The following is a 26,060-nucleotide window of genomic DNA, read 5'->3' on the forward strand; positions in this document are numbered from 1 at the left end:
AATTGACATTTTCTACTTATTAGTTATAAAACAGAGGCACAATTGGCATATTGGTGAAAACTTCAGTATGTGATCCCTTGGTTTAAGTAGCTCCTCCCTATCCTCCCCTCCCCCACCCCCACAAAAAAAGTGTCTAAAAATTCCCCTCCCTCCTTCAGCTGAATAGTTAAAATATTAATTCACCATTTCCATTTTAGATTTTTTTGGTGCATATTATTTTCATCATGTCATTGTGAATCTAATTAAAGATTAAGCTAACATCTGCACCTCTTACATCCTTACATAACTGTTATTCAATATAGAACTCTCTGAAAACTATTCTATTCCCTAATAAATTCTGAAGACTTTCTTTTTGGGGGGGCAGGGTCTGGTCGTGGGGCCTGAACTCTGGGCCTGGGTGCTGTCCCTCAGCTCTTCAGCTCAAGGCTAGTGCTCTACCACTTGAGCCACAGCGCCACTTCCGGCTTTTTTCTTTTTGCTTATGTGGTGCTGAGGAATCGAACCCAGGGCCTCAGGCATGCAAGGCAAGCGCTCTACCACTAAGCCACCTTCCCAGCCCTAGAATTTGATTTTTTTTGGGGGGGGGGTCCGGTCGTGAGGCCTGAACTCTGGGCCTGGGTGCTGTCCCTCAGCTCTTCAGCTCCAAGCTAGCGCGCTACCACTTAAGCCATAGTGCCACTTCCGGCTTTTTTCTTTTTGCTTATGTGGTGCTGAGGAATCGAACCCAGGGCCTCATGCATGCAAGGCAAGCACTCTACCATTGAGCCACCTTCCCAGCCCCTGAGGACTTTCTATATTGCTATGTAAGGTCCTCTCTTTCTTTTATTAGCTGCATAATTTTATCATGGCTGCATAGCCGCTCATTTGACAGTTTGTCAATTACTTACGATCATAATCATTTTTGTAAAGACATTATATAGTTGTCACTTGTATGTGTAGAGGGATGGCTATATGATAAATTCTAAGAATTAAAAAGAGCAGACTCAAAAAAGAAAGAAAGAAAAGAAGCCTAAATTGTACATGAGGGAGTTCAGGTGATTATCTCGGGTTCCATTTTTTTCCTTTCCTATCCAATCACACAGACCGTATTAGTCGCCAGGTCTGCCCGTTATCAGAACAGCGTCTCTTTGTGTCCCAAGAAGCTCTTAACAAAAGCCAAGCTACAAAGTCCCATGGAAAAGATGGGACAAGACAGCTGGTGAGAGAGAGGCCAGCACTACCTACCTTGTGGTGGCAGCTGGGCTAGCATACTGGTTAGGCAGGTTTCCCAAGCAGCTGCAAGGGGGAGAAATCTTGCCCTGGAATTCTGCTCCCCACCCCCTAAAGCAATGTCTATTGGTATGTGTCTCTTTCATGCACAAGGTATGATGAAGCCACTCTGTGGGCAAAGGCAAAACAGCTCTTTTAATTACATAGGAGAATGACTTTCAGGTTGCCAAGGAAGAAAGGAGACTTGAAGAGGAGGTGGAGGGAGAAAGCCAGCTTCTTCAAATCTAGAGCAAAGAAGGGAAAACAAGGCAGGGAGGGAGGGAGTGGAAGGATAGAGGATAGTGTCTGCCTTTCATCTGGATATTCAAGATGACACATCTGGTGCCAGGGAAACTGCTATTTCAAACTGTCGGGGAAGCTTCGCAGTGAAGGGAGGGCTGAGCTGTCAGGTGAGCCAGAGATCAAGAATGATCATGACAGCTTCGTGGCATGTGAGAGGGGCTGTGAGGTGCAGGGCGATTTTAACCAGTGGTGGTTAAATTAGCTGGGACCAGGTATGATGTACAGGCTGTGAAGAAGGCTGTGAATCTAAAGGGCCACCATTCAGAAAAGGCAAAGCTATGTGAAAATTGCCTCCTGTGTCAGAGTTGTGCTGAATGGAGGTGCCAGGTGGTGGTGATGGCATTAATTACTAGCTTGTCAATTCCTCCAGTGAACTCTCTGAGTCTCCTATGATAAATATTCCAGGGACTCAGGATAACCCTTGCTCTGAACTTCCCCCAATTCAGTATCTTGTCAGAAATCTAACCACCTGCACTAGCTGGCTAAGCAGCCCTGACTAACCGTTTTGCCCTGTGTTCTCACATTCCACAGGATTGTCTATGCAAGACTGAGCGGGCAAGTTGAGTGAGTGACTTTCTGAAAAACTTCCACTAGAAATGAACTGAGGAAGTGCCTTTTAATAAGTAATCAGCTGGAAGAAATCAGGCTCTGTCTAGCCATCTAGTGATGCTTGCCTAATCACTGGAGACTTTTTCAAATGCCCTAGGAGAGTCTATGATTTGTTGAGCCCTGGCTTGGAAAATTCTAGAAAGAAGATACAAACAGCTGTGTGTGTGTACATGGATGCCTACATGCATTTCCATTGATAAGATGATCATTTGTAAATTAAGAACTACTTGTTTACATTCCTGCCAGTACTTTGCTGAACGTTTAATATGTGTTACTTCCTCTTAGCCACATAGACAGAGAGTAACTCTATCTGAAAGATGAGGAAACTGAAGTACAGAGAAGCCAGTAACTGGTAGGTGGGATCTTAAACAGGAGTCTGTTTGACTCCATAATCCATGCTTTTAACCTTTGCCTTTAAAATAAGAATGGCTAACTTTTATTGGGCCTCTAGGTTCTCATTGCTCTAAGTAGTACACAGCCATCCTGCCAGGTCCTAAGATGGAGTGCTGCTGGAACTCTTGACCCTCCACTTCACAGCTGCTGTGCAGAACCCTGTGGAACTGTCCTGGGGCTCCTAAGCCATAATCAATCCTTGTAGGAGGTGCCAGAGAGACCCTATCAATAAGACGTGTGTAGTTAGCACAGGCTACCAGCTTCCCATCTCTAAATCCTGCTTTCCCAGGACATGCCCTCTGAGGTTGGTGGAGGAGTAAACAGCCATTCATCTGTCCAAGCCTCCCTGGATTTATGGCCTGACAGTTCCCTCCTGCCTGCACCACTGCACTGTGTACTGCAAACACGTATGACCTTTGCTGTGATTTCATCTCAGCTCACTTCCATACAGAAAACCTGTTTTGTATTGACATTGTGTAGAGCAAGTTCTGCCTACGTTAACTCCCTTATCCCATAGTCCTAGCCCCAAGAACTCCAACCTGAGTGGCCAAGTACCAGCAATTTCAAGAGCAAGGACAGGTGCCTTAAAAACATCCTCAGTTTCCATCCATCCTGTGTCTTTGGACCAGTGGAACTGCCCTCCTTCCTTCCAGAGTTTTCTAATCTCTCTCAAGGAGTGGATGGGTTAGGGGTTCAGATTGGATCGTTGGCCATAAGGTGCTTTGTGGGTCATTTTCTTACAAGTTGGTTCCCATGTGGTAATTGTTAGTCACAGCTATTATTAAGTCCTTGGCTGAAGCAATAGACATTGTTGCTTGGATTCTTCCCATCCCCCCTCCCCTCTTAACCCCCCATTGCTACAGAACAAAACCCATTGTGGAGATCTGGAGGTTGGCTGTGCACATATTTTCCAGGGAACCCCTGATGGGCTCACTACTAAGGTTTCATGTTTCAGGTTGAAACTAGCTGGATAAAGCATTATTCACTGGCGATGACACACTCCCTTTCTGTACAGACATTTCTCCCACACTAGACTGGGGGCCCTCACAGGCCGTTTAGGCCATTCACCAAGAACAATTGACAGTATTAATTCAGATCCTTGCTAATCTACACAGAACGAAAAAATGTTAGGATTTTTAGATCACAGGAAGATCGTTATACATCCAATTCAGCCATCTGCACTCTGAGGTGTAGGTTAGAAAAAAAAGGAGGAAAGGGCCTCTGTAAATGAGGCAGGTGTGTGTGTGTGTGTGTGTGTGTGTGTGTGTGTGTGTGTGTGTGTGTGTGTGTGTGTGTGTGTGTGTGTCTTCTTCCCAGCCCTGAAGCCAGGAAGCTGCTGAGTTTGCTTCCTTTGTGTATTAGGCTTTTTCATAAGACATAAAAGCAATCTTAAAATCCTGTAATTGAGTCCACCTACTTGTTTCTTCCTCCGATGAGGAAACTAGCCCAGTGAGAATCCTTCTTTTATCTAAGGTCCAACTGAGCTAGTGAATTGGGAAGAATGAAAATTAGCACACAGGGCTCCCGACTTCTGTGTGCCCCATTTATTAAGCCATTCTGGGATGATTCTGGAATGAACCTATCATTGGGCTGCTTTTCCCATTGGTTGGCCATTGCCTTGTGGAAAGACTTTTCCTATACAGAGAAAGGAAAAGCCCCAAGAAAGACCATATCCACTATGTTTTTGTTAAGGGCCACCTCAACTGCGTCATTCTATGTCATCTCCTGGAATTGCACAGTGCTCAGCCTGAAAGCCAGTATGGAACAGCCGTGTGTTCCATTAGATATGTGCGACCTCCAAAGTGAAATTAGACCAGAAATTCCAAGGAAAAACAGACTGTGGAACTAGCAAATCTAGATTTAAATCTTGACTCTAGCTTTAGGCCCTGTGTTCAAACTCCAACGTCAGGAAAAGAAAATTGTCCCACTACTTATTGGTCCTGGAAACATGGACAAGTAACTTTTAATCACTGATGTCAGGTTTTCATCTAAATATAGAGTGATAATACATGCTTGAAGAATTGTGAAGAGTTCAATAATCTCTGTAAAAGCTCTATAGAAAGCTTATCAGGAACCTGATAAATGCTCCTTTTCCTGTAACTTAGCCTCCCTGTCTCTCTCATGCATATATAAGGTTGAGGTGAAATGAAAACCAGACACTTTAAAACTTTACCCTTAACTTAAAAACTTCTGGGTTTTGTCACAAGCTTAACATTAACCAAATTAGATTTGGTTTATCTGTAGGCCAAGAGTTCATCATAATCTTTCCCTGGACACTTACGGAACTGAGCACTTCCTGGAGGGGTGGGAGGTATGGATATAGGATTCTAAGAGAATAATCTTTAAAGTTGAAAAGATCCCTTCCCCCACAAAAAAATTAACTATTGTTCCTTTGACTCAAAAAGCCCCTTCAGTGGCTTGAGGATGCAGAGCTGTCAGTTTTCAGCAAAATCAGAGCCCCTCAGTATACTGGCAACTTGGGTGTGTTTAAACCCTGTCAAACTCTTCTTTATTTGCCATCCAAACAAGAACCATAGGCGCAGAAGCTTGTTTTCAAATTTTAAGAAAGCAGATGTTTCTGCTTGTTTTTCTTTCTGTCTCTCTTCTGCCAAAATGCTAACTGGGTTCCCACTGGATTCTGAAGTTGTTTTTGTTTGTTTGTTTTTGTCTTTTAAATTTTAAGACAAATCTTAATTTCTCAAAGGATTCCAAAAGTTTAAATGTGGAAATACAAAGAAAGTGCCTAGAATACTACCTTGATGTAAACACTCAGTAAGTAACTTTTCACAAACTTCTTCATCTTCTGCTACCTCCTCCTAGTAGTAGTAAACGTAAGTTTTCTTAGAATGGCACTTGGGAAGTAATTAGGAAATAAGTCAGATACTTTCTTTCTTTCTCTTTGTAGTTAGCATTATACAATCTCTTCATTCTAAAAGTTGCTCTCTACCGAAACTTTAGTGGGAATTGATTTTCTTAGTGGTACTGTGAATGGTGAAGTATCATCCTTTCACCCCTGGTCTTGATCATACACCTAAATACATGTTATATCACTGTTTTTGAGTTGGAATTCTTGAGAAAATCCTATTAGTCAGTCAAATGATTGTCTTTAAATAAAAGTGCACTTCTTTTTATGATTGGTTGAAGTCAGGGTCACGTCTTTTAGTAAGCATCGAAGGGGAAGGTTAAGCTGGAAGGGGAAGGTCAAATTGGAAGAGAAAGTTGGGCTTAGCCAGGAAATATTCTTTTTTATGTATGGCATAGCAAATTGGAATTTTCCTATGCAACAAAAGAGAGTCTGTTTCAAAGAATACTGTTTAATCTAGATATTGTGGATAGGACAATGCAAGGAAATACTTTGTACTAATGTGATTTAGGCTACAGTATTTGTATAGAAAAATTCATCATCCTTTGTTATAAACAGTACATTTATTTGTAAGTGAGACCTTGTCTCCAGTGGAGAGATGCTTGTTAAATGGACAAAGTCCTTGTTCCCTCACATCAATCTCAGAAACTCATTTCAGGAGCACTGTGTTCCTGTGAAATGCTCACCATTGCTGTCCAGGGGGTAAATTCCAGAGTCACCAAGGCTGTACCCCACTGTCTTCCTTCACTTGCTTTCACGTTACTTTTGAGAGCTCCCCTCCTTGTTCCCAACAACCTCAGTCCAGAGAGTACTGAAGGCATCTTAGTAGACAAATAGTCTTCCACAAACCACTGGTTCTTTCCTCTGGGGACATTCGTAAGAATCTTTCCAGTGGAGTACTTCCACAGGGATGGGGAGGGTCAAGGAGTACTGATGGGATTTCTTAGCTCTGAGGCACTCCAGGAAAGCTAGATAACGCTTTGGATCAGGGCTGGGTATCTTGGGGAGCCCGGAGATTTGGGGGAAGACAAAGCATTGTCAAAGTTTTGATAGAAGCCTGCTGGGAAAGTCTTCACTGGAAAGCTTCCCCGTGCCCCTTTCTAGTGGAACAATTCGTAGGCTCCACGCCCGCGTTCAAATGGATGGGTTTTGAAGCAGTCAACAAAAAAGCATCCTGCTGCCAGGGCCAACCATCAAAAAGAGAAGAGAGAGCAATGCAAACCATGGGGGAATGTGCGAGGGAGAAATATTGCAGTGCAGAGATGTGGCTCTGCTGGTCTGATACCCTGTGCATTGTCTCCCCTAAAGGACCCCGTGGTTTAATGGATGGGGCTTTAACCTACCCAGAGGTCAGTCTCTGCTGGACAAGTGGAACCTCATCCCTGAGGGCATCGACATACTTATGACACATGGACCTCCTCTAGGTAAGTGAAGCAAAGGTTGTCCTTTAGCCATAGCACATGCCTTTTCTTTTTGCAAGCATCATGAATAATGCGTCAGGGACATAATCATTTTCCTCCCAAAAAAAGGGGAGGGGGAGTGAAGACAAAAAGAAAAGTCAATGTCTTTAAAGAAACCCAGTATGATAATTAAACTCAGCAGTTCTTCCAGGCTTACAGGTGTTCGTGAAATTAAATTTTTTGATTTAGTTGAGTCAGGGAAAAAAAATCAAATGAGTACAGAGCGCTACAATCGTTTGAGTTTGATAATTTATTTTAAGAACTGCATTCACTTTGGAATAAGGGGGTGGGGTGGGGAACAGAAGGAAGGCATAGACCTACCAATCACAGGGCTTTTGAATAGCAATGAAATGATAGAAACTTCTGTTCAAAGGATCTCATTTTCCATTTCCACATAATGCTGGAACCTGGGGTATCTTTAAAGTTTAACATTTGAGCTGATTATAGGAGAAAAGAATCTTTTTTTAAAAAAGAAGATAAATTGTTCTGGAAGGACTTGGGCTGAAAATTACTTAAGGATACTCATTCTCCAAGCTTATCGGGTGTGCATTCAGGTTTATATTGTCTGTGTGCTTTAAAGCTACGCCATACTCCCTAGATTATGGATGAGAACATGATTATTTGACTTATTTAATTATCTCCCAGTTATTCCTAAGATTGTGATACAGCTGATGTTTCTCACTTTCTTTCTTTCTTTCTTTCTTCCTTCCTTCCTTCCTTCCTTCCTTCCTTCCTTCCTTCCTTTCCTTCCTTCCTTTCTTCCTTCCTTCCTTCCTTCCTTCCTTCCTTCCTTCCTTCCTTCCTTCCTTCCTTCCTTCCTTTCCTTCCTTCCTTCCTTCCTTCCTTCCTTCCTTCCTTCCTTCCTTCCTTCCTTTCCTTCTTTCCTTCTTTCCTTCCTTCCTTCCTTCCTTCTTCCTTCCTTCCTTCCGTCTTCCTTCCTTCCTTCTTTTAAATCTCTCTCTATTTTTTTTGTTTTAACTAACTAATATGAAATGAGTTCTCTATACATTTGGGTGGTTGGCAGGAATAAAGTATACTTGGGTTTGAACTTAGGGCCTTACACTTGTTAGGCAAGCACTATACCACTTGAATAACACCTCTAGCTAGGATTGAATAGCTAGGATTATATTGGGCTCCATACAACATTTTTGAATGCATATTTCTTAAAGAGAACTCCACAATATTTCTTGGCCTACGGTTGTTTTCTGTCTCCTCCCTCCTCTCTGAGCATCAAAAGTAATATATATATATAATATTAATTTCTAGATACAATTTAATCTTTGTAGGTGTTTTCTCCTCAAGACAATTGTTACTGCTTTCTTTGCATTAAAAGAAAACTACACTGTGTCTCACAATGAAACAGTGTAGGCAAAGAAACAAGGGAAGAGAAGCCAGATCTGTTGCAGACATGGAAACAGTGCATCCAGAGCCACCATCTTCATGGTGTTTCCCTAACCACATTACATCCTAGCCTATGGTTTTGAAGATTATACTTAACAAACATCTTTATCAAGTCATAATTAATTACCCACTTTTATAACCATTTAGGCTAGCTAAGTCATAACATTGCTAACTAAATATTCTGAATAGTATGAATTAACTGGCAAGAGCATCCTACAGAGACAACATTCCAGCTAATGTGATCCCTTTGCCTAAATAGCCTAGTTAGTTGATGTCATGACTTACCTCTGGCTAGTCACTGGAAGGGACTTGAGCATTTCCAGAATGGAAACATTTCCATCACTAGAATGATATTTGGAAGATAGCTTTGAACAGAACAACCAATTCACAAATTTTATCAAGTCATTCTTTTTAGACTAAAACAAGTGATAGCAGTAGCAAGTCTGAATACCAGACCTCAAAGAATTGAACTGTCCCAGCATGCCCTATTAAGGACACTAGTACCCCTGACTTTGTAATAACAGTAGAGGAAGTTAGGCTGTGTGAGGAGCAGAATGAGTTGTACAGTAGGAGTTTCAAAACAGAAAGTCAGACCAAGTTTTCAAAATGGAAAGTTGAACCTCAATTAATATTCTTGGGATTCTGATATTGACGTTGAGCTCCTCCCTGCTCTGATAGAAGCCACAGGGCCATGAGTTTTAGGGTCTTTTTTCTATTATAATTTGAGCAAGATGCTTTCTCAGATGCTTGTGCACAGAAGTAGAATGTGTCCCACCTTCAAATAAAGTCCATCCATTATGCCAGTGTATGTGGGCTCAGGACATTTTCCTCTTATGAGAAATTTGGAAAACACTGGTTTGGTTTTTGCTAGAACTTTTATCTTATGCTTTTCCCAGGCTCTCCAGTCACTGCTTACACCCCAGCTAGCATGCCTTTACAGAGACACTAAATATTCCTGACTACAGTTTGGCCGAATAAAGCAAAAATCAGCCTCTTTCCACTCGGTCATTTCTAAATAGTAGAAATAACTTAATGGAACTGTGGAATGGATTCCCACAGATTACAACTTAGCCTTTCATCCCACCTGCCTTCTTTATACCTCAGCCTGCTGAGGTATATGGATTTCATTTCAGACCATAATCATCTAAATAGCTGACTTTTGCTATAATTGATGTCAGTTTTTATGGATTTTCTGCATTAAGCGTTGAACTAAGTGGCTTTTACTTTAAAAGTAGTCAATTAGCCCCAGCTTGCTAGATGCCACCATGAGGTCAGATTGTTGTCTATCTCTGGAAAGGAAGCTAGAGAAGCAACTTCCAAAGCTTTGGTCATCAGGAACCAACAAGGATTAAGAGCTAATTTTCCTAAAGAGAGCAAGGTATCTATTTTATGACTTGTTTTAGGCAGCAGTTTCTAGTCCTTCTTCTTTGAAGCATCTTAGAAGCAAACTGCTATGAGAAAGTATAAGAAAAAAAACATAATGAAAAAGAGAAAGGAACTGAATCAAGGGAGAGAGACATTATGGGGCTACCGGGAATAAGTGTCATGAAGAAGATTTGAAACCCATGGCTGAATAAATTACAATCGTTACCGAAAAAAAAGTTAATTAACTGGAAGGGGGGGAATTCCAAATATATATATATATATATATATGTTCAAGAACTTAACGAAGACAAAGTGACGAGTGAAAAGTTTCTTAAAAGCCATCATGAGCTTTAATGGAGGGTTAGGATTACAGATAATGTAATAAACCTTCTGTGAGTTATGGCTTCCTTAAAGTCTAAATGAAACCTTACCTGAAGAGAGAAAATTAAGAATATTGATTGCTTTCTGCCCTCAGGTTTTCGCGACTGGGTTCCGAAGGAGCTTCAAAGAGTGGGTTGTGTGGAGCTGTTAAACACAGTCCAGAGGCGTGTCCGGCCCAAGCTGCACGTGTTTGGTGGAATTCATGAAGGTAAGGAATCTACCACACCTGTGGTGTCAGTATCCATGATGGTATTCCCTAACGGGAGACTAGCTGAACGCAGATAACTGGAACAGTGATTCCCAAACCTGTTCAGCTGTGGGACTGCTTTTATGTAAAATGAAATCTTAAGAGAGAAACTAGCATATAAAGCTAAGGTTTTGTGTGGGGGTGGGGGTGTATTTGTTTTTGTTGTTTTCTTGTTGTTGTTTTTACATTGAGCAGAATAGACATGTCCTTGCTACGTACCAATCACTCTCCATAGCACCTCTGGAATCTCAGGGCTCGAAGGAGGAATATTTGATCATCATTGCTACCGTGTATTCCTAAAGTACAGAAGGAGTGGTTTTCTGTTGTTGTTGTTGTTGCTGCTGCTGTTAAGGGAGTCAGATGAAATGCCCTGGGAATTAGGAGCTATATGAAACTTCCATGATCTCTCCCCCACACTGCTACATATGACGCTTCACACCAATGCACACAAAGATCCAGGAAGACAGGTGCTGTCTGAAGAATAACTCACGACCTGCAAGCTATATAACAGAAGTAGAGAGAACTAGCACATTTGCAGTAGATGTGAGATTAAACAGAATAATTAAATCTCCCCTACATGGGAACTGGTCCAGTTACCATTTTCTGCTTTTCAAGGTAAGCTCAGCAAAGGTCACAGAACCTGAAAAAAATCTCACAGGACCCTTCAAGCCTTTCGGTTTTATATGACCTGCCTTTTCCAAACTATTCTTTGTGTCTGCAGACACAAAGCGCTCGTTCATTTAGATTTCCAGGACCTCCCAGACTCACAGTTCCAGATTTGTGTGCACTGGGTGTGTTTATATGGGCAGCTGCCATCTTCTCTTCCACTCCTGCTTACGTATTGCTGCTTTCTGGATAAAGATATTTATGAATCGGCAGTCATATATAGCAGTGCATAATGCTATATGTGTGTGACCGGGCAAAAAACAAAAACAAAAAACACCCCAAAACTAAAGTTTGCTTTTCAAAGCCCACAAATTCAGTGGCTTCCCAGTAAGCTGTACAATAAAGAACATACTGAAAATCATCCGACTGAGGCCAGAGAAATTCAGCTTCCTCCAAGTGTGGCTGTTCCCAGGGAAAGTTAACAGCAGCTGGCTTCCATGCCACTGAGCTGTGTTCCCTGAGAAAGAACTCCCCTACTTCCTAATGCCCTGCAGCAGAGAGAAGGGACCTCCTATCTACAACATTGGTGGGGAGGGAGGGCATTATCTTGAAAACTGGTTTGAATTCCTACAGCATTCCTTCAAGTTTGCATTTCATTCTTTAAAAACATAAAATAATTCACTAGCTTTAAACGAGCCAGACAATTGGGAAATTCCACCGGAGCCCCAAAATAATAAACTCATTTTAAAAGGAGGAGATCGTATTCAAATAAACTTGTCTCGCTTCTATTCACTTAAGACAGCTGAAGAGGGCAGAGAGAGGGCAAATACCAACCTCTTGATGGAGAGAGATAACAAGACTTTATGACCCCCGAACTAAACAGTGCACATTTTAAATGCCTCCTTTCTTTTCTTAAGAGATCTTTCCATTGACCCTCATTAAGCTCTCCCTAGGCTTACTTGGAGAAATTTAAGCAAGTTGGGGGAGAAAAAGAGAGACCCTTATCTGTGATTTCTATAAGTCCTGATGATTTTATTTTTTCACGGTTGTATTTTTGCATGCCGTAAGAGTCTGATATTAGCATAGAATTACAAACTGAGTTACAGAGACTATAACTAAGTAAAATACAAGATATCCAGGAAAGTAAACTTTCCTAAGATTCTAAAAATTTCAAAAGGAGTATATAAGCTAAAGGTCTAGGGAAATATTCTTTGCTTTCCTTAAGCTAATCACAAGTATGTTTATACTGCATATGTTAAGTGTTTTTGATTGATGTAGAGTCCAGGTAAGTCCCTCCCCCAGGAAGCAGTGTCCCATGAAGATGCTTCAACACAACTGTTGGACAGTTTATTAGTTGATGTTTTGAAATGAAACAGGATCTTCAAATTAAAACTATATAGTTCAAGGTAAAAATCACTTATGGGGATCTTCATTGAAGGCAGAGATTATCTGATCCATAGGTAACAAAGCTGAGCATGCTCATCTCCCAACTTGCAGTGCTCTTTTCTCCTCTCTTGCCCTGAGGTTCATTGGAGTTGGGCTGTGTTCATCCTCTATGAGTCACCCTTAGGTTACTCACTGCTTCTCCTAGAAATCAATGATCGCTATAGGGCTTTGAAATGAAAGTACTATTTTAACAAAGAAGAGAATGTTTGTCTTCTCTTGTAAAACAATCTGCATATCTCTTGAAAGTTTAGAATGCAAATAAGGAAAAAGGATTCAACTCTTCGTGGAAATGGATGTCTCCCTTTTTAAAAGAACATGAAATTAGACAGCAGTTCCTGAAGATCATTTGATCTGGTTAACAGACTCAACTGAATTTTTTTTTCTCCCTGCCCTCTGACAGAGATATTTTTGTTATCTTGCCTGGTGGTCCTGTGTTCAGTTACTAGCATTTATAGATATTACAGTGACTGTGACATTGTCTCTCTACAGGTTACGGCATCATGACCGACGGTTATACCACGTACATCAATGCCTCAACGTGTACAGTCAGCTTTCAACCTACCAACCCTCCAATTATATTCGACCTTCCAAATCCACAGGGTTCTTGAAGCTCTAAATACCCTATTGGAATATGACAGAAGGTCTACAAACTGCCATTTTTCTAATTATAAACTTACCTTCTCTTACTCGTTTATTTCTAAATCCTGTGAGTTCTTTTTGTAAATTGTTGGAACAAAATATGATGCTAGAGGTTGTGCTTCTTCTTTATTATTTTTTAAATGGGGCCTCCATTTGAAATCAAAGGAGCATTGTGAATTTGTAAAATGACTTCTGTTTCTGCAAAGGCCACGCCATTGTAAATTGTTAGTGTTCGCCAAAGGACAGCCAAGCTTTCTTTTAAAAAGTGATTTTTAAAAAAGTCTTATTTTAATATGCTTTAAGCTGGAAGAAAAAGATAAAAGAAAAAGAAAAAAACAGGAGGTAGGCAGTGTTTTAAAACCATCCCGATTTGCACAATTGTTTGAAGTATTTTATTTTTAATGTTGTATTGTTGTTGTTGTTGTTTTCTTGGTAATGCTTCATTTTTGCAGATGAGGCCCCGACTTAGAGCAATCTTCTCAGCAGAAGAAGGCCTGGAAAAGCCTTCTCGTCACTCTCTTGCTATAAACAAGACTGTCAAGAGAAGAAGACAGACCTCACTCAAAGGAGGACTTAGCTAGCGAGATCTTGGTCGTGGTTATACAAGGTCTCATTGTTTGTTCGTTCCTTTTAAATTATTTTAGCTTTAAAAATATGGAAATTGAATCTGTCAAGAGCAGGTATTTCATGCAGTAAAAAAAAAAAAACAGCATACCGACTCATATGGGTTTATATATATAAGTATTTTTTGTGTATTATGACTAAGTTAGGAGTTTAATATTGCCAAGGACAGTACAACTGCAAAGGAATGCTGTACAGCAGCACATCAGAAGTCTCAAAGAACTGACGCATTTCTCAGAGCTCAAGGTCTTAAAGAGCTTGAGTTAAATCTAGGTACAGTTAAAAGTGTGTATAGACTTAAATGGATGCAATGGAAGCTAACTGAAATAAGGCTTAGTTGTCCTTTCTATTTAAATACCCTAAATTGTCTTCTTACTGCCTCTCCCCTTCCCATTTTGCACTGTGTGTCGATGCAATCTTCACTAGCACAATATATTGTCGCTAATAGTCCTTTCTGTTTTCCCATTGTAAATGCTGTTGAGCTTTATTCTATTTTATGTTATCTTGGAATTTAGGAAAGCAGTTGTTTTCTTTAAATTTATTGTGATATTCTATATCTAGCGGCCTTTATATGCAAATAAAATTGCAAGATTTTTAAAGCTGTGATCTTTGGAGGCTTGACTAGTGGGAGGGAGGGTAGCCTGGTCCTGAGGAAGGAGGGAGGAGATTCATTCACATACAATATCAGTCATCCCTTGGAGAAGAATTCGAATAAATGACTTTTTTTCTTCTAATTTTCAATAAAGTTTTATTGCCTACCAATCACAGGCTGGCAGGTAGATCAATAAGGCCCTCGGAGTACTCCTTACTTCCATCATGTTGTCATCCCTCTCGCCTTATCGCGGAGAGGATCAAGATTCATCTTTTGTCATTGAAATGACTTAGGGAACATAGTGATTATGTAGTCAAGGCTGTGGTCACTGTTTAGGATGTATTTATAGGAGCAATGGAGTATCCACTGCACATGTTTATTTGTCCCCATGAGCAGTCACCGTCTCCCGATCACCATCTTCTTAATGGGTCAGACAGTAGAGTAGGGGAAATTGTGACCATCAGTTTATTTCCTCTGGGAGAACCGCTGAAGAAAGCAATAGGATCCAGTATCTGCCATGTGTCTCCAATGTCTACTTTTCATATGTAGGTTGCTTAACTGATAGATCTTCCTTCTTGCCTATCCATTGTAGATAACTTCAGCGCAGTTCATGAGAGGAATTCATGATGTTGGTACCAGCAGAGAGAATGTTCTAGGGCATATTACAGGTCAGATTCCCCTACAGCCTTCTTGACCTATTGTAATTGCATTTATGAAGCCTCTTAGATGCTACCCGGAGCCTGAGGTGGACACTCTGGTCTGGTCTCTCTGAGAAGAAATGTGAATTTACCAACAAAAGGAGCCCCATGATAATGAGCACGTGAAAAGTTGCCAACTCCTTTGACCTGCTGCCTCAGTGGAAATGGTTGTTGACTTCAAGCTCCTGCCTGGGTGGCTAGAGTGAGAGGTATACTATAGAACAGACATTTCATACTGCTTTTGAACCAGAAGGTAGGTTTAGACTTCTCAAAAGGCCAGCCTTCCGGAAATAAGTGGGTCATCATGAAAACAAATGTGTGTGCACAGCCCTTCAGAAGATGTCTGGACACAAATGAATTAAGCCAAGCACTTACTAAAATTGCTTTCCACGGTATGGGGGGCAGAAAGTAAACCAGTCTGCTACATCTAGAGGGTCAGCTGGCTCATGGACAGAGATTCCTTCAGCTGGGCTACAATTCCATGTGCAACAACTACCTCCAAGGGACCCATAGTGACTATTCCAAAGCCCCAAAGCTTTCTCCAGTGAGCCTTATAACAAGGAAGCCATCAAAATAGCTTTTACAAATAGGGCACTTTCTTGCCTTCTGTCACTAGGAACTCTGCTGACTAAGTCTTACATTTTGTTTCTAATCCTCACAAAGTCCTAGGAGAGGTCATATAAACCCTGCTTTAGAGATAGTAAAGTTAAACATGCCTCCTAAATTAACTTTCTTTAGGCAAGTAGAAGATTCAAAACCAGGTTTGTCTGACTCCACAGTCCACATTCATTCCATCCCCTGCCTCTAGACCACAAAAGTCAACTCCTGAACGCTGATAGAAAATTGGCATGGAGAAGAGTTGGGTGTGAAGCACATATATGTCATCCCAGCACTAGGGAAACAGGAGGATTGTGAGTTACAGGCTATCCTGAGTTCCATAGCAAAACCTTCGTCAAAGATGAAGATAAAGAATGGGTATGTATGTAGCTCAGTGGTGAACAACTTGCCTAGCATGCGCAAAGCCCTGCTGTGGCCCTGAGATATTGCCTATTCTTCATGTAGGAATTACCAAGCATTTTGCAACATGGCTTTTTGGGTGACAACATCAAATCTGATTATGCCCTCTCTGCTTAAAGCCAAGCACACAGTGCATTAGATAAGAACAGGGAGCACATGGCTTACATGCCAGTTAAAATCCCAGGATTATAGCAGTGCTTTCAGCTGGATGCTCATCTTCTTGGTAAAAGGAGGAGGAAGTTGAGTTACAAAAGCTCTGACATGGAGATCACTGTCCACTAACTAATGGACATATGTTTGTTCAATAAGTTCACCCTGTTCGCCTTGAAATTTTTCTAGGTAGGAGTCTTGTCAACTGGATTTTCACACTGGACAGCACTGGGACCAAGGTGTCTGGGAAAAAAATCTGTATGCATTCCTTGGGAATTTTAACAAACTTCCTTTCTTAGCAATATGAAGGGTCCCAAGGGCACTTGTTAATCAGGTAAGAGAGACTGACTTCCTGGTTTGCAAAGTATGAAGGTGTCTACTTAAGGTCCTGAAAATGGCATCCAGGATCTGCTTGTATTTTGAAGTGTCCTTTTCCCTTTGTAGTCTACCATTTCCACCTCACCATCTCCTTTTTAGCTTAATTGGTGAATTTTTCCCTAGATATGTTCTCATCGTCTCCTTTTGTCCTGTAAAGATGCTGTGGAGTAGGGGAGGGGTTGCTGAAATCCTTGTGTGAGGCAGGTCCCTGTTTGCTCTGACAGGTGGCTAGCTTTAAGCTTGTCTTTATCTATACCTCTTAAGTCAATAAATACTGTGCTCCAGGTCCTGAGTAGGGAGAAAAGAGAAGCTGGGAGGATTTGGGATTTGTCCAGGGCAGATAACACACTTGCTGTGTCCCAGAAGGATGCCCCTAACCTCAGCCTCACTGCAGCTCTGGCAGTCTTATAACATCTATATGTTAGTTTGCGTTCCCTGAGCCCTTTCATGTCTTATTCCCACTTTCCTAATCGTTTTGAGATACAATTTGCTTGATTGGTAAATAAAAGGAAACTAAGGTCTACTTCTTCTTAGGAATTGGACCATTGGGTAATAAGCTGAGACATTTGGACTGGGGTAGGAAGCAAACCATAAAGGAAGGGCTACAGAATGTACGTTATCACAGAAGGTTCTAGGACCATATCTAGAAAATAGACTCAACGTGAACTGTGTTTCCTTCTATTTTCTAACTAAACAGTAGACATGGTGAGGATTCCAGCTGTTTCGCATGGCCTTTCAGATGTTGGGAACTACTTTCTCCCTGCTTTTTCTAAATACAGGATTCATTTTTCCTTCCCTATTGTGCCTTTGCAGCAAACAGGAACACACTGATTCCAAAGCCTTCCTAGGAAGTCCCTCTCTTCCCCAGAAGAAGGTTCAGAAGAAGCCATAAGAAGTCTACAAAAAGAAGTCCATAGGAAGTGAGGCTTTACAGATGTGAAGTTTAGAGAAGATCAGTGGTACCACCATGATCATCACTCAGCTCTGGCAATAAAATAAAATAAAACCCTAGCTTGGAGTTGGGACTTTTTATTTTGAAGATGAACTGGTTTTTGACATGTAGGAATAGCCACGATGGGGTAGTTAGTTTTGGGCAAATGATGATGGTGTGGTAGAAAACACCCATCTGTGAGGATAAAGGGAGAGGTTTTGAAAGAAGCTCCAGGATCTGACCTTGCTCTGAGGATGCTCACAGAGGTCAATTTCTTGCTCTTCATTTTCTTGCAATGACTCTGATGGACACCAGATTCCTCCTCCTGCAAGAGAGAGCTGGGTGTGGATGATTTCTGTCCTTTCTACCTCAGAAATTCAGTAGACTTTGTTCACGTATTTGATCTACATGTATATGTGGGGTGTGGTCAGTCTTGGGTGTGGGTAAGATGTCCCAATCTTGGGTGTGGATAAGATGTTCCACATTTGGAACTGGATGTGTTGGATTGCTTTTTCTTTTTTTAATATACATTTTTATTGTAAAAATACTATACAGTTACATGAGTAAGGTAATAAGTACACTTCCCATCAAGCATTGTTACCCCTCCTTTGTTTTTCCATCCCTTCCCTCCTCACCTCCCCAACTCCTCCCTCCCCCCTCAAGCTGTAAAGTTCATTTTCAACATAGTGTCTTGTACATCTCATTGTTACAATGGGTCAACCTGCATCCTTATCTCAGCAGTTTGTTATTTCCCTTTCTCTCCCCAAATGAGAAAAATGTATATACAAGATGGAGGACACCAGAATCAAATACAGTGAAAACGGGTTATACCATGGGGGAAGAACATACAAAAGAAACAAAAAAAAAATCACACAGTACATTAAAAACAACAGAAACAGATATAAAAACCTCTTGTGTCCCTATCAAAAGGTCAAAAGCTTTGTACATATGACCATATAAGATGATGGTAAGAGACACTGACACTTTTGTGTGTCAGAAGACAGTCACAGGGATCCTGCTCAGCCAGAACCAAGAAGAACGATTGCTGTTTGGTAGTTTCTGACTTGGTTATTTGCAATGTTCTTTAGATTCCTTACTCAGCTCAGGGTAATGAAGCCTTAATTTCAGCTGTTCAGACTTTGCGTCCAGCTAATGTTTAGGAAGATAACTTCTTGGTATTCTAAGTATCAATGCAAATTTTCACAATATCCAGAACTCTATCAAACAAAGGTAATGCTCCAAATGACAGCCATCCAAACATTCTCTTTTTTTTGTACATTTTGTATTGTAAAAATACTGTACAGAGGGGTTACAGTTACATGAGCAAGATAATGAGTACATTTCCTATCGAGCATTGGAGGCAACAATGGATTGCCTTTTCTATGTTGCTACTTCCATCAGCCTCAGATTCCAACTTGCATAGAGGTTGTAATTCCTTCCCACCATAGGCTGGTCAGATGACATGAGAATATTGTTAGGATCCTGAGAAGACATCATTATTATTCTGCCAATAATATGTCTTAAAGCAAAATGGTATTTTAAAGGAATCAAAGTAACTCTATTCATGTGCTGTTAGGGACAGCTCTTCAGCAGAGAAAATGAATTCCTTGAACTGGAGCATCAGAATGACTCACTAAAAACCCACCCCGCACAGAAACTGGGCTGTATAAATTTTCTCTCCCTCCCTCCCTCCCTCCCTCCCTCCCTCCCCGCCTCTCTCAAACTATCTGATAAAACATTTGCTCTGGGTTCTTCTCTATTCCTTCCTTTATTTGGGATGTCTTACAAGACAAAAAATCTGAGTAAAAATGTTCCCTCGTATCTGAGAGCATCTAAATCTGGGTAATGGAGAGAGAGAGAGAGAGAGAGAGAGAGAGAGAGAGAGAGAGAGAGAGAGAGAGAGAGAGAGAGAGAGAAGAGAGAGAGAGATTCATTTCCATTAGGAAGCACAGCCACAGTGCTACTAAAAGCACAAGTAGACTAAACACACAAGGCAGAGAGCCTCCTTCCCATCAATCAGCTCTGATTTTATGAAGCCACAGTTACCATGAGGTGTACCTGAGTGCTCTCAGAACCACTTACCAAGCCAAAGAGCCTGTGATTTCATGGCCCATTTCTACCCTTGACCTTCATGAATGACCTGGGGAATAAGTTCAGATTTTTTTAGTAGAAGCTCCTGAAATAACAAGTGACATGAAACCCAAATGTTCCTCCTGTGCCTGGGCTGTCCAACACACACTTGAAGAAGTCTGCTATAACGTTTAGGTGATATCTACTGAATTCTTACAGGAACACATTTTCTAGAAGCCCTCCCCATATCTGCCATCTCTACTGAGAACACTCCCTCCAATGCTGCTCTAGCTGCCCACACGTTTCTCTCCGTGTTACTTATTCTGATTGTGGCTGTGTCCCCGAGATCAGTGATCATGCCTTCTATCTGCGTTCCCAGCATCTGGGTCTAAAGAAAGAAGACTTCTTTAATGAATTAGGCAAACACTAACTCCGTATATAAGACAGATAGGCAAAATTTAAAAGAGGGGATTTTTTTTTTTAATGCTCTTGACCAAGGTAAAATAGATCCTGTGTTAGTAAGCTCCATTTTAAATCCCAGTGTTTGCCATGATGGGGCCTTGTAACTGTAGCAAACAAAATATTCACACAGGAAGGTAACTAGCAAGAATATATATATGTATATAAGTATATACACATTTATGTGTGTATTTATATGTAGAGACACATGTATGTATATAGAGAGACACATATATGTCTCTAGATATGTAAATTCAAGCAAATGAGGGTCTGTAAAGTAGACGTTTCTCCAGTTGTATGACTAGACGTAGTTATGTGAAAGTGCAAACAGCTCACCTAGGAAAGGGGACTTGTGTGATAAGGATAATGTCAGTTCTGTAGTAGCTTCATTTCATGAGTAGTAAGACTGGTATGGCCAGTGGCATTTCCAAGAGTGTCACGTAGCTGGTTTGTTTCTTTAATTTACTCTATGAAATGGTTTTCTCTAATGGCATGCCATTGACGAAATGCACCATAATGTCTCTATCCATCACCTCCAAATGCTTCTGCATGCATCAGTTGTTGACTTGTTTTCTCCCATTTAGCACATAAATGAGAGGAATGATTTATCCAAGGCCACCAGTTACTCTTACATGAAATCTGAAATAGCTCTCTGGAGAAATACTGCCCTGAGCACTTAAGTCTTTGTGCTGCCTGAACTCAAATTGAGGAGTGACTTTGTCCTGGGCTGCACTGGTACCTTCTGGAGTAGTGTTTCATGGGGAACTAGTCAAAGTGTCCACTGTGATTTATAACTCTGGGATATGAGACCTGGTATTCCTGTGGTCCAGGCTACTAGCATTGGATTATGGGGTATGGAAACTAGAGCCTTGTCCTTTGCTGCTGTGAGTGGTCATTTGAACAAGAGGTCAGATTACCCCCTGAGTTTTCTTAATCTCATACTCACTAAGAAGCAAAATGATATTACATGCATAAGTGCATTTCCTTTTCATTTTGCAATTCATTAAACTTTCTTAACCTCCATCTCCTGATGCTGGAAATATCTAATTCCTTGTTGCTCAGAGTTTTGAATGGATAAATAGATCAGTAATAGGAAATATCTTGGAACATCACAGTAATTCTTGCCAGTTGACATTCTGTGAGAGGATGATGTCTCTAAGTAGTACCTGGTACTGTCTCTGATACCAGGAGGAACCACTCCACACATTTGTGTCATAAATGCTGATGCTAATGAAGTCAGAAGATTTGAAGCAACAAATGATTTGAGATCCTTCTAAAATTTTTACCTGTAACATTAATAAATTACAAAACTTGAAGTGTCATGTTTACCTTCTTAGTTCTTATCTTAAAAAAAAGAAAAATATAACTTGGAAGGTTTCACTTGAGAAAATTTGAAATCATCTCTGTAGGAATAAGAAATATAACCATCTATATCATTCATTGATTCTTAATTAAAGTATTTTGAGTGTGTGTATGTACCTAACTTACTAGTATTACGTATGATATATATACATATTTATAATAAATTAACTTTTCTCTTCAGTTACATTTCTGCATAGAAATAAAATTGAAGTAAGGTATACAGAGTCCAAGAACTTATGCTATTTTCTAAAGGGCTGAGTAACTAAGGACTTTGTTGTGATCACTAGTTTTATTAGATCACTAGGTTTCATCCTATCTGAGGAGATTCAGCAATGATAGTAGATGGGGACCTCATTTCTTCCTTGTATTTTTGTTTAATTGATCATCATCCTGAAATAGTATTGATAGGTAATAGAGTTCAGAAAGAACAGTAAGATATAAAATGTATCTGAGTTCAAGTACTATGTAAAGAAATATGCTCAATAGAAAACATGAGGTGGGAATAAGAGTGGAAATAGGAAGGAGAGAATGAAAAGGGCTCAAATAATGTGAATCTTTTTACTATTCCATGTTAATTGGTATGACTTGTGCCAAGTGGTTTGGGGTTTGAACCCAGGCCTTCATGCATTCTAACCAAGTGTTCTACCCCCTTTCCCTTTCCTTTTGATTATTTTCTTTCCTCTGAACTGTGAAGTGATAAATTCATCTTCTCTAATGTCAGGATGTCTTTGAACAAAAGAGTAAGGGATGGGTAAGGATTCTTTCATTAATATGAGGTCTAATGGTTTTATGGGAGCCCAGGATAAGTGGACCTCCTTATCATAATCTATCTGCGATAAAAATTTTCCAAAACAATGGCACCAAAAGACTGGTTTGCAAGAATGTCCCTCTTCAGGAAGACTCTTCCTAAGAAATAAATTGTGTGTCTCCAGTGAACTGACAATATGCAGGCTATTCCAGCTGTACCTGTGGATTCAGCAGTATGCCACTTATTGATATAAATATTTATATCTATGCCAGTAGTGCTGTAGTTGTTGGTAGTATTTACAATGAATAGCTTGGCTGTGATGCTGAGGACATCACCTACTCTTTGTAAAAGCTCAGCATTCTCAAGGCTATTTAAAGAATCCCTTCATCACCACCACTTTGGACCAATGTTAAAAGCAATTCAATAGATATTCTCCTTTCATAACCCCTCGCCTCTCTCCCCCCACCCAAACAATTATTGCTGACCTAGAGGCAATTCTGGAGGGAGAAGCATATTAATATTATATGGCTGCCCTTCAACTGAAAGTTTTGTAAAAATTACAATGGTTATCCTTTAGTTGAATCTATGTAGTCTTTTGTAAAAGTTACAGTGGTTATCCTTTAGTTGAATCTATGAAGTCTTTTGAGTTTACTAGAATGATCCCACCACTTGTACAAAGTAAGACATTCTGTTTTACTTCTTATTGTAGGAATGAGAGCTGGAGGTGAGGGCATGGCATCTGAACTTCCAGTGTGTGCGTCTAGAGGATAAATTGAGACCAGTCATGCAAATTGGTTCCTCTGTATCATTGCAACAGCTAATTAATGTTTATTGTGTGGCCATCTGGTTGCAGGTACACAACTTAGTTCACAGTAAGGCCAAAGAGAGAATCCAACCCAAGCCTTAACCAGTAGCCTTAGTCACAGTAGTCTAACCTGTACCAGGAGAAATAAATCTGTTGATCTTCCGTGGCCAATATGAGAATTCACAGTGCTATTATTTTCTCTACCTGCTGACCTGTAATATACAGTCTCAATCTTTGCTAGAGGAATTTGCATACCAGTCTTCTCTAGTAATTTCTGCATACTCTGTCTTCTATTTTTACTCTTTCTTTTGGTCATGATATGTATAAACAGAAAAACCATACCATTAAATTCCTTTAAGAATACTTGATAGTAAATATATTTTATTGGGAAAACAAATGAAGGCAAGTGATTGACTTCGAGATCACTGAGTTTAGATTGGATGTTCATAAGCCACTGAGATATGACTGATGTTAAATTTCAGAAATTAAAATTTTAACTCCTTTAAACTTTCCCTGTTTGGAAGCTGCATCTCAAACAAGGTAATAAATGAGCACTGTATTCTTCAAGTATTTACAATTCCTCTGTCTAACTTTAATGCTGACATCAGCAAAGTGATATTGGTATGGGCATCCAAATAATTAGTAGAATATAGTTCCTATAGACTAAGGCCTGGACTACCTTAGACATGAAACAGTACATTACATTCTACTATGAGTGGCACCTGCCAATATTCCAGAGCCTAGAGATTTGATTAAGTGCCAATTTAAAAGATGCAATAAATGGCCATCCTTCTTTCTTCTTCAGAGAAGTTTCTCTTTAAGTCTTTAGCCCACTTATTTATTGGGCAGTTGTTTCTTTGAGGATTTGTTGTTGGGGAATTTAATTTTTTGAATTCCAAGTATATTTTAGATATGAGACCCTTGTCTGTTGTATGGCTAGTGAAGATCTTCTCCCAATCCGTGGGCTTTCTATTGATCTTGCTAGCTATGTCCTTTGCCATGCAGAAGCTCTGCAACTTCATGCAATCCCATTTGTCCAACCTTTCTTTGATTTGTTGTGTTTCTGGGTCTCTATTCAGAAAATTTCAGCCTGAGCCAAGGAGACCTAGGGTTTCTCCTATTCCATCCTGTAATGTTTTCAGGGTGTCTGCTTTGACTTCGAGGTCTTTGATCCATTTGGAGTTGATTCTGGTGCAGGGTGATATATAAGGATCTAGCTTTAGTTTTCTACAAGTAGTTAACCAATTTTGCCAGCACCATTTACTGAAGAGGCTGTCTTTCTTCCATTCTATTGTTTTAGCTCCCTTATCGAAGATTAGATGGCTATAGGTATGTAGGTTCATTTCTGGGTTTTCAATTCTATTCTATTGGTCCTGAGGTCTGTTCTTATGCCAATACCAAGCTGTTTTGATTACTATGGCTTTATAGTAGAGTTTGAAATTTGATATTGATATTCCTCTAGCAGTGTTCTTTCCATTAAGGAGCGATTTTGCTGTTGCTCAACATCCCTAACCATAAAAGAAATGCAAATCAAAACAACATTGAGATACCACCTCACTCCAGTTAGAATGGCAAAAATCAAGAACTCTAACAACAACAGATGCTGGAGGGGATGTGGACAGAAGGGAACCTTACTTCATTGTTGGTGGGAATGTAAACTTGTTCAACCACTTTGGAAAGCAGTATGGAGGTTCCTCAAAAAACTTCACATAAGCTCCCCTATAACCCAGCAATCCCACTTTTGGGCATTTACCCAAATGTTTACAAACAAGACCACACTAAAGCTACCAGCACAACTATGTTTATTGCAGCATTATTTACCATAGCCAAGATATGGAACCAACCCAGATGCCCCTCAGTAGATGAATGGATCAAGACAATGTGGTATATATACACAATGGAATTCTATGCCTCCATCAGAAAGAATGACATTGCCCCATTTGTTAGGAAATGGAAAAACTTGGAAAACATTATATGAAGTGAAGTAAGCCAGGCCCAAAGAAACATAGGTCCCATGGTTTCCCTTACTTGCAATATCTAGTATATGTATGAGTCAAGCGGAAAAGGTCAGATAATGTGATGTTAGGAAAATGAACCCTTAGATATGTATTTTAATGTTTTTTTTCTTTCATGCATTTGTTTCTAACGCATTTATAAGATTATCTCTTTGTTGCTTTGTATGTCCCTTCCCCACAGTATAACCCCTGCTTTCACTGTATTTGATGTCAGTATAACTTGTGGAGGAGATGGGGAAAAACAAGTCGTTTAAGGATACAGGTGGACCTGTTGCAACAATGAGAAGTACAAGTTGTCATGTCGAAAATGAGCTTTACAATGTTGGTGCGGGGGTGGGTGGGGAGGGAGGATTGGGTGGGGGGATGGGAGGGAGGCTGGGAAGGGATGTGAAGGGTAAATAAAGGAGGAGGCTGCAATGCTTGATAAGAAATGTACGCATTATCCTGCCCATATAATTGTAACCCCTCTGTACAGTATGTTCACAAAAAATAAATAAATAAAATTTTTAAAAAACATGCAATAAATGATTCGTTGGGTAAAGAATTCCAGTGCCTCATGATGGGAATCTAAATCTGGAAGAAAGGAGAAACAAACATTTTTCCTTACCTTTGCAATTCAGCAATGTGTAGGCTAATAAATTAGGGTAAGTTGTTTGTCTGAGGCATGGAGACAATTGCATATAGCATGAAAAATTAACAATAGTGTTAATGAGAAAATGCTTATCTTATATGTTCCAGGCCTGAATTTAGTATGCAGGGTGATTAGACTTTCATAAAGCTGTTTATTAAACAATATTTGATCTTTTTCCTCCATATTTCCAGATCCTACATGAGAAAATAGTATAATCTCCACTTTGTCATGTTATGTATTGGTATATATTATGTGTTGGTATATATTATGTGTTGGTGATAGGTTCATGAAATTGTCATAGAAAAGCTGGTCACCAGAGTGTATCAGGTTTATGTGTATTATTGGTGGAACATCTTTAACAAACAATTAGCTCTTTATTAGACCTATGGCAAACCTCATATTTAGCACATATGTTCTGTATCTTTGAATAAAACACCATTTATAACCAACTAAAATGAATCTGGGGACTAACTGAAGAGAAGTCAATCCCTTAGTCCTTTCTTGTCAACTCTTTCTAGTCTGCATACAACTTTACGTTCTTTAGCTGAAAAGTATCTTTGCACCTTTGTATTTGCAAAGAGTTCTTTTTGCTTTAAGGAAAAGCTGTAACATCTCTCTTGGT

General features: G+C 40.1%; 1 protein-coding gene across 3 annotated transcripts in view; it reads left to right on the top strand.

Moving 5' to 3' along the window:
- Mpped2 (metallophosphoesterase domain containing 2) overlaps window positions 1-14,181 on the top strand; it is a 173,368-nt gene extending 159,187 nt beyond the window's left edge. For all 3 annotated transcript variants that reach the window (XM_042691478.1, XM_042691479.1, XM_042691480.1), the window contains 3 exons: window positions 6,725-6,840; window positions 10,118-10,231; window positions 12,812-14,181. In XM_042691478.1, coding sequence (XP_042547412.1) covers window positions 6,725-6,840; window positions 10,118-10,231; window positions 12,812-12,930 — 349 coding nt within the window. In that variant the 3' untranslated portion in view covers window positions 12,931-14,181. The remainder of the gene's footprint in view (window positions 1-6,724; window positions 6,841-10,117; window positions 10,232-12,811) is intronic.
- The last annotated feature ends 11,879 nt before the right edge of the window (window positions 14,182-26,060 follow it).

Source organism: Dipodomys spectabilis, unplaced genomic scaffold, assembly GCF_019054845.1.
Source record: "Dipodomys spectabilis isolate Male_0828 unplaced genomic scaffold, ASM1905484v1 ptg000145l, whole genome shotgun sequence".
NCBI lineage: Eukaryota > Metazoa > Chordata > Mammalia > Rodentia > Heteromyidae > Dipodomys > Dipodomys spectabilis.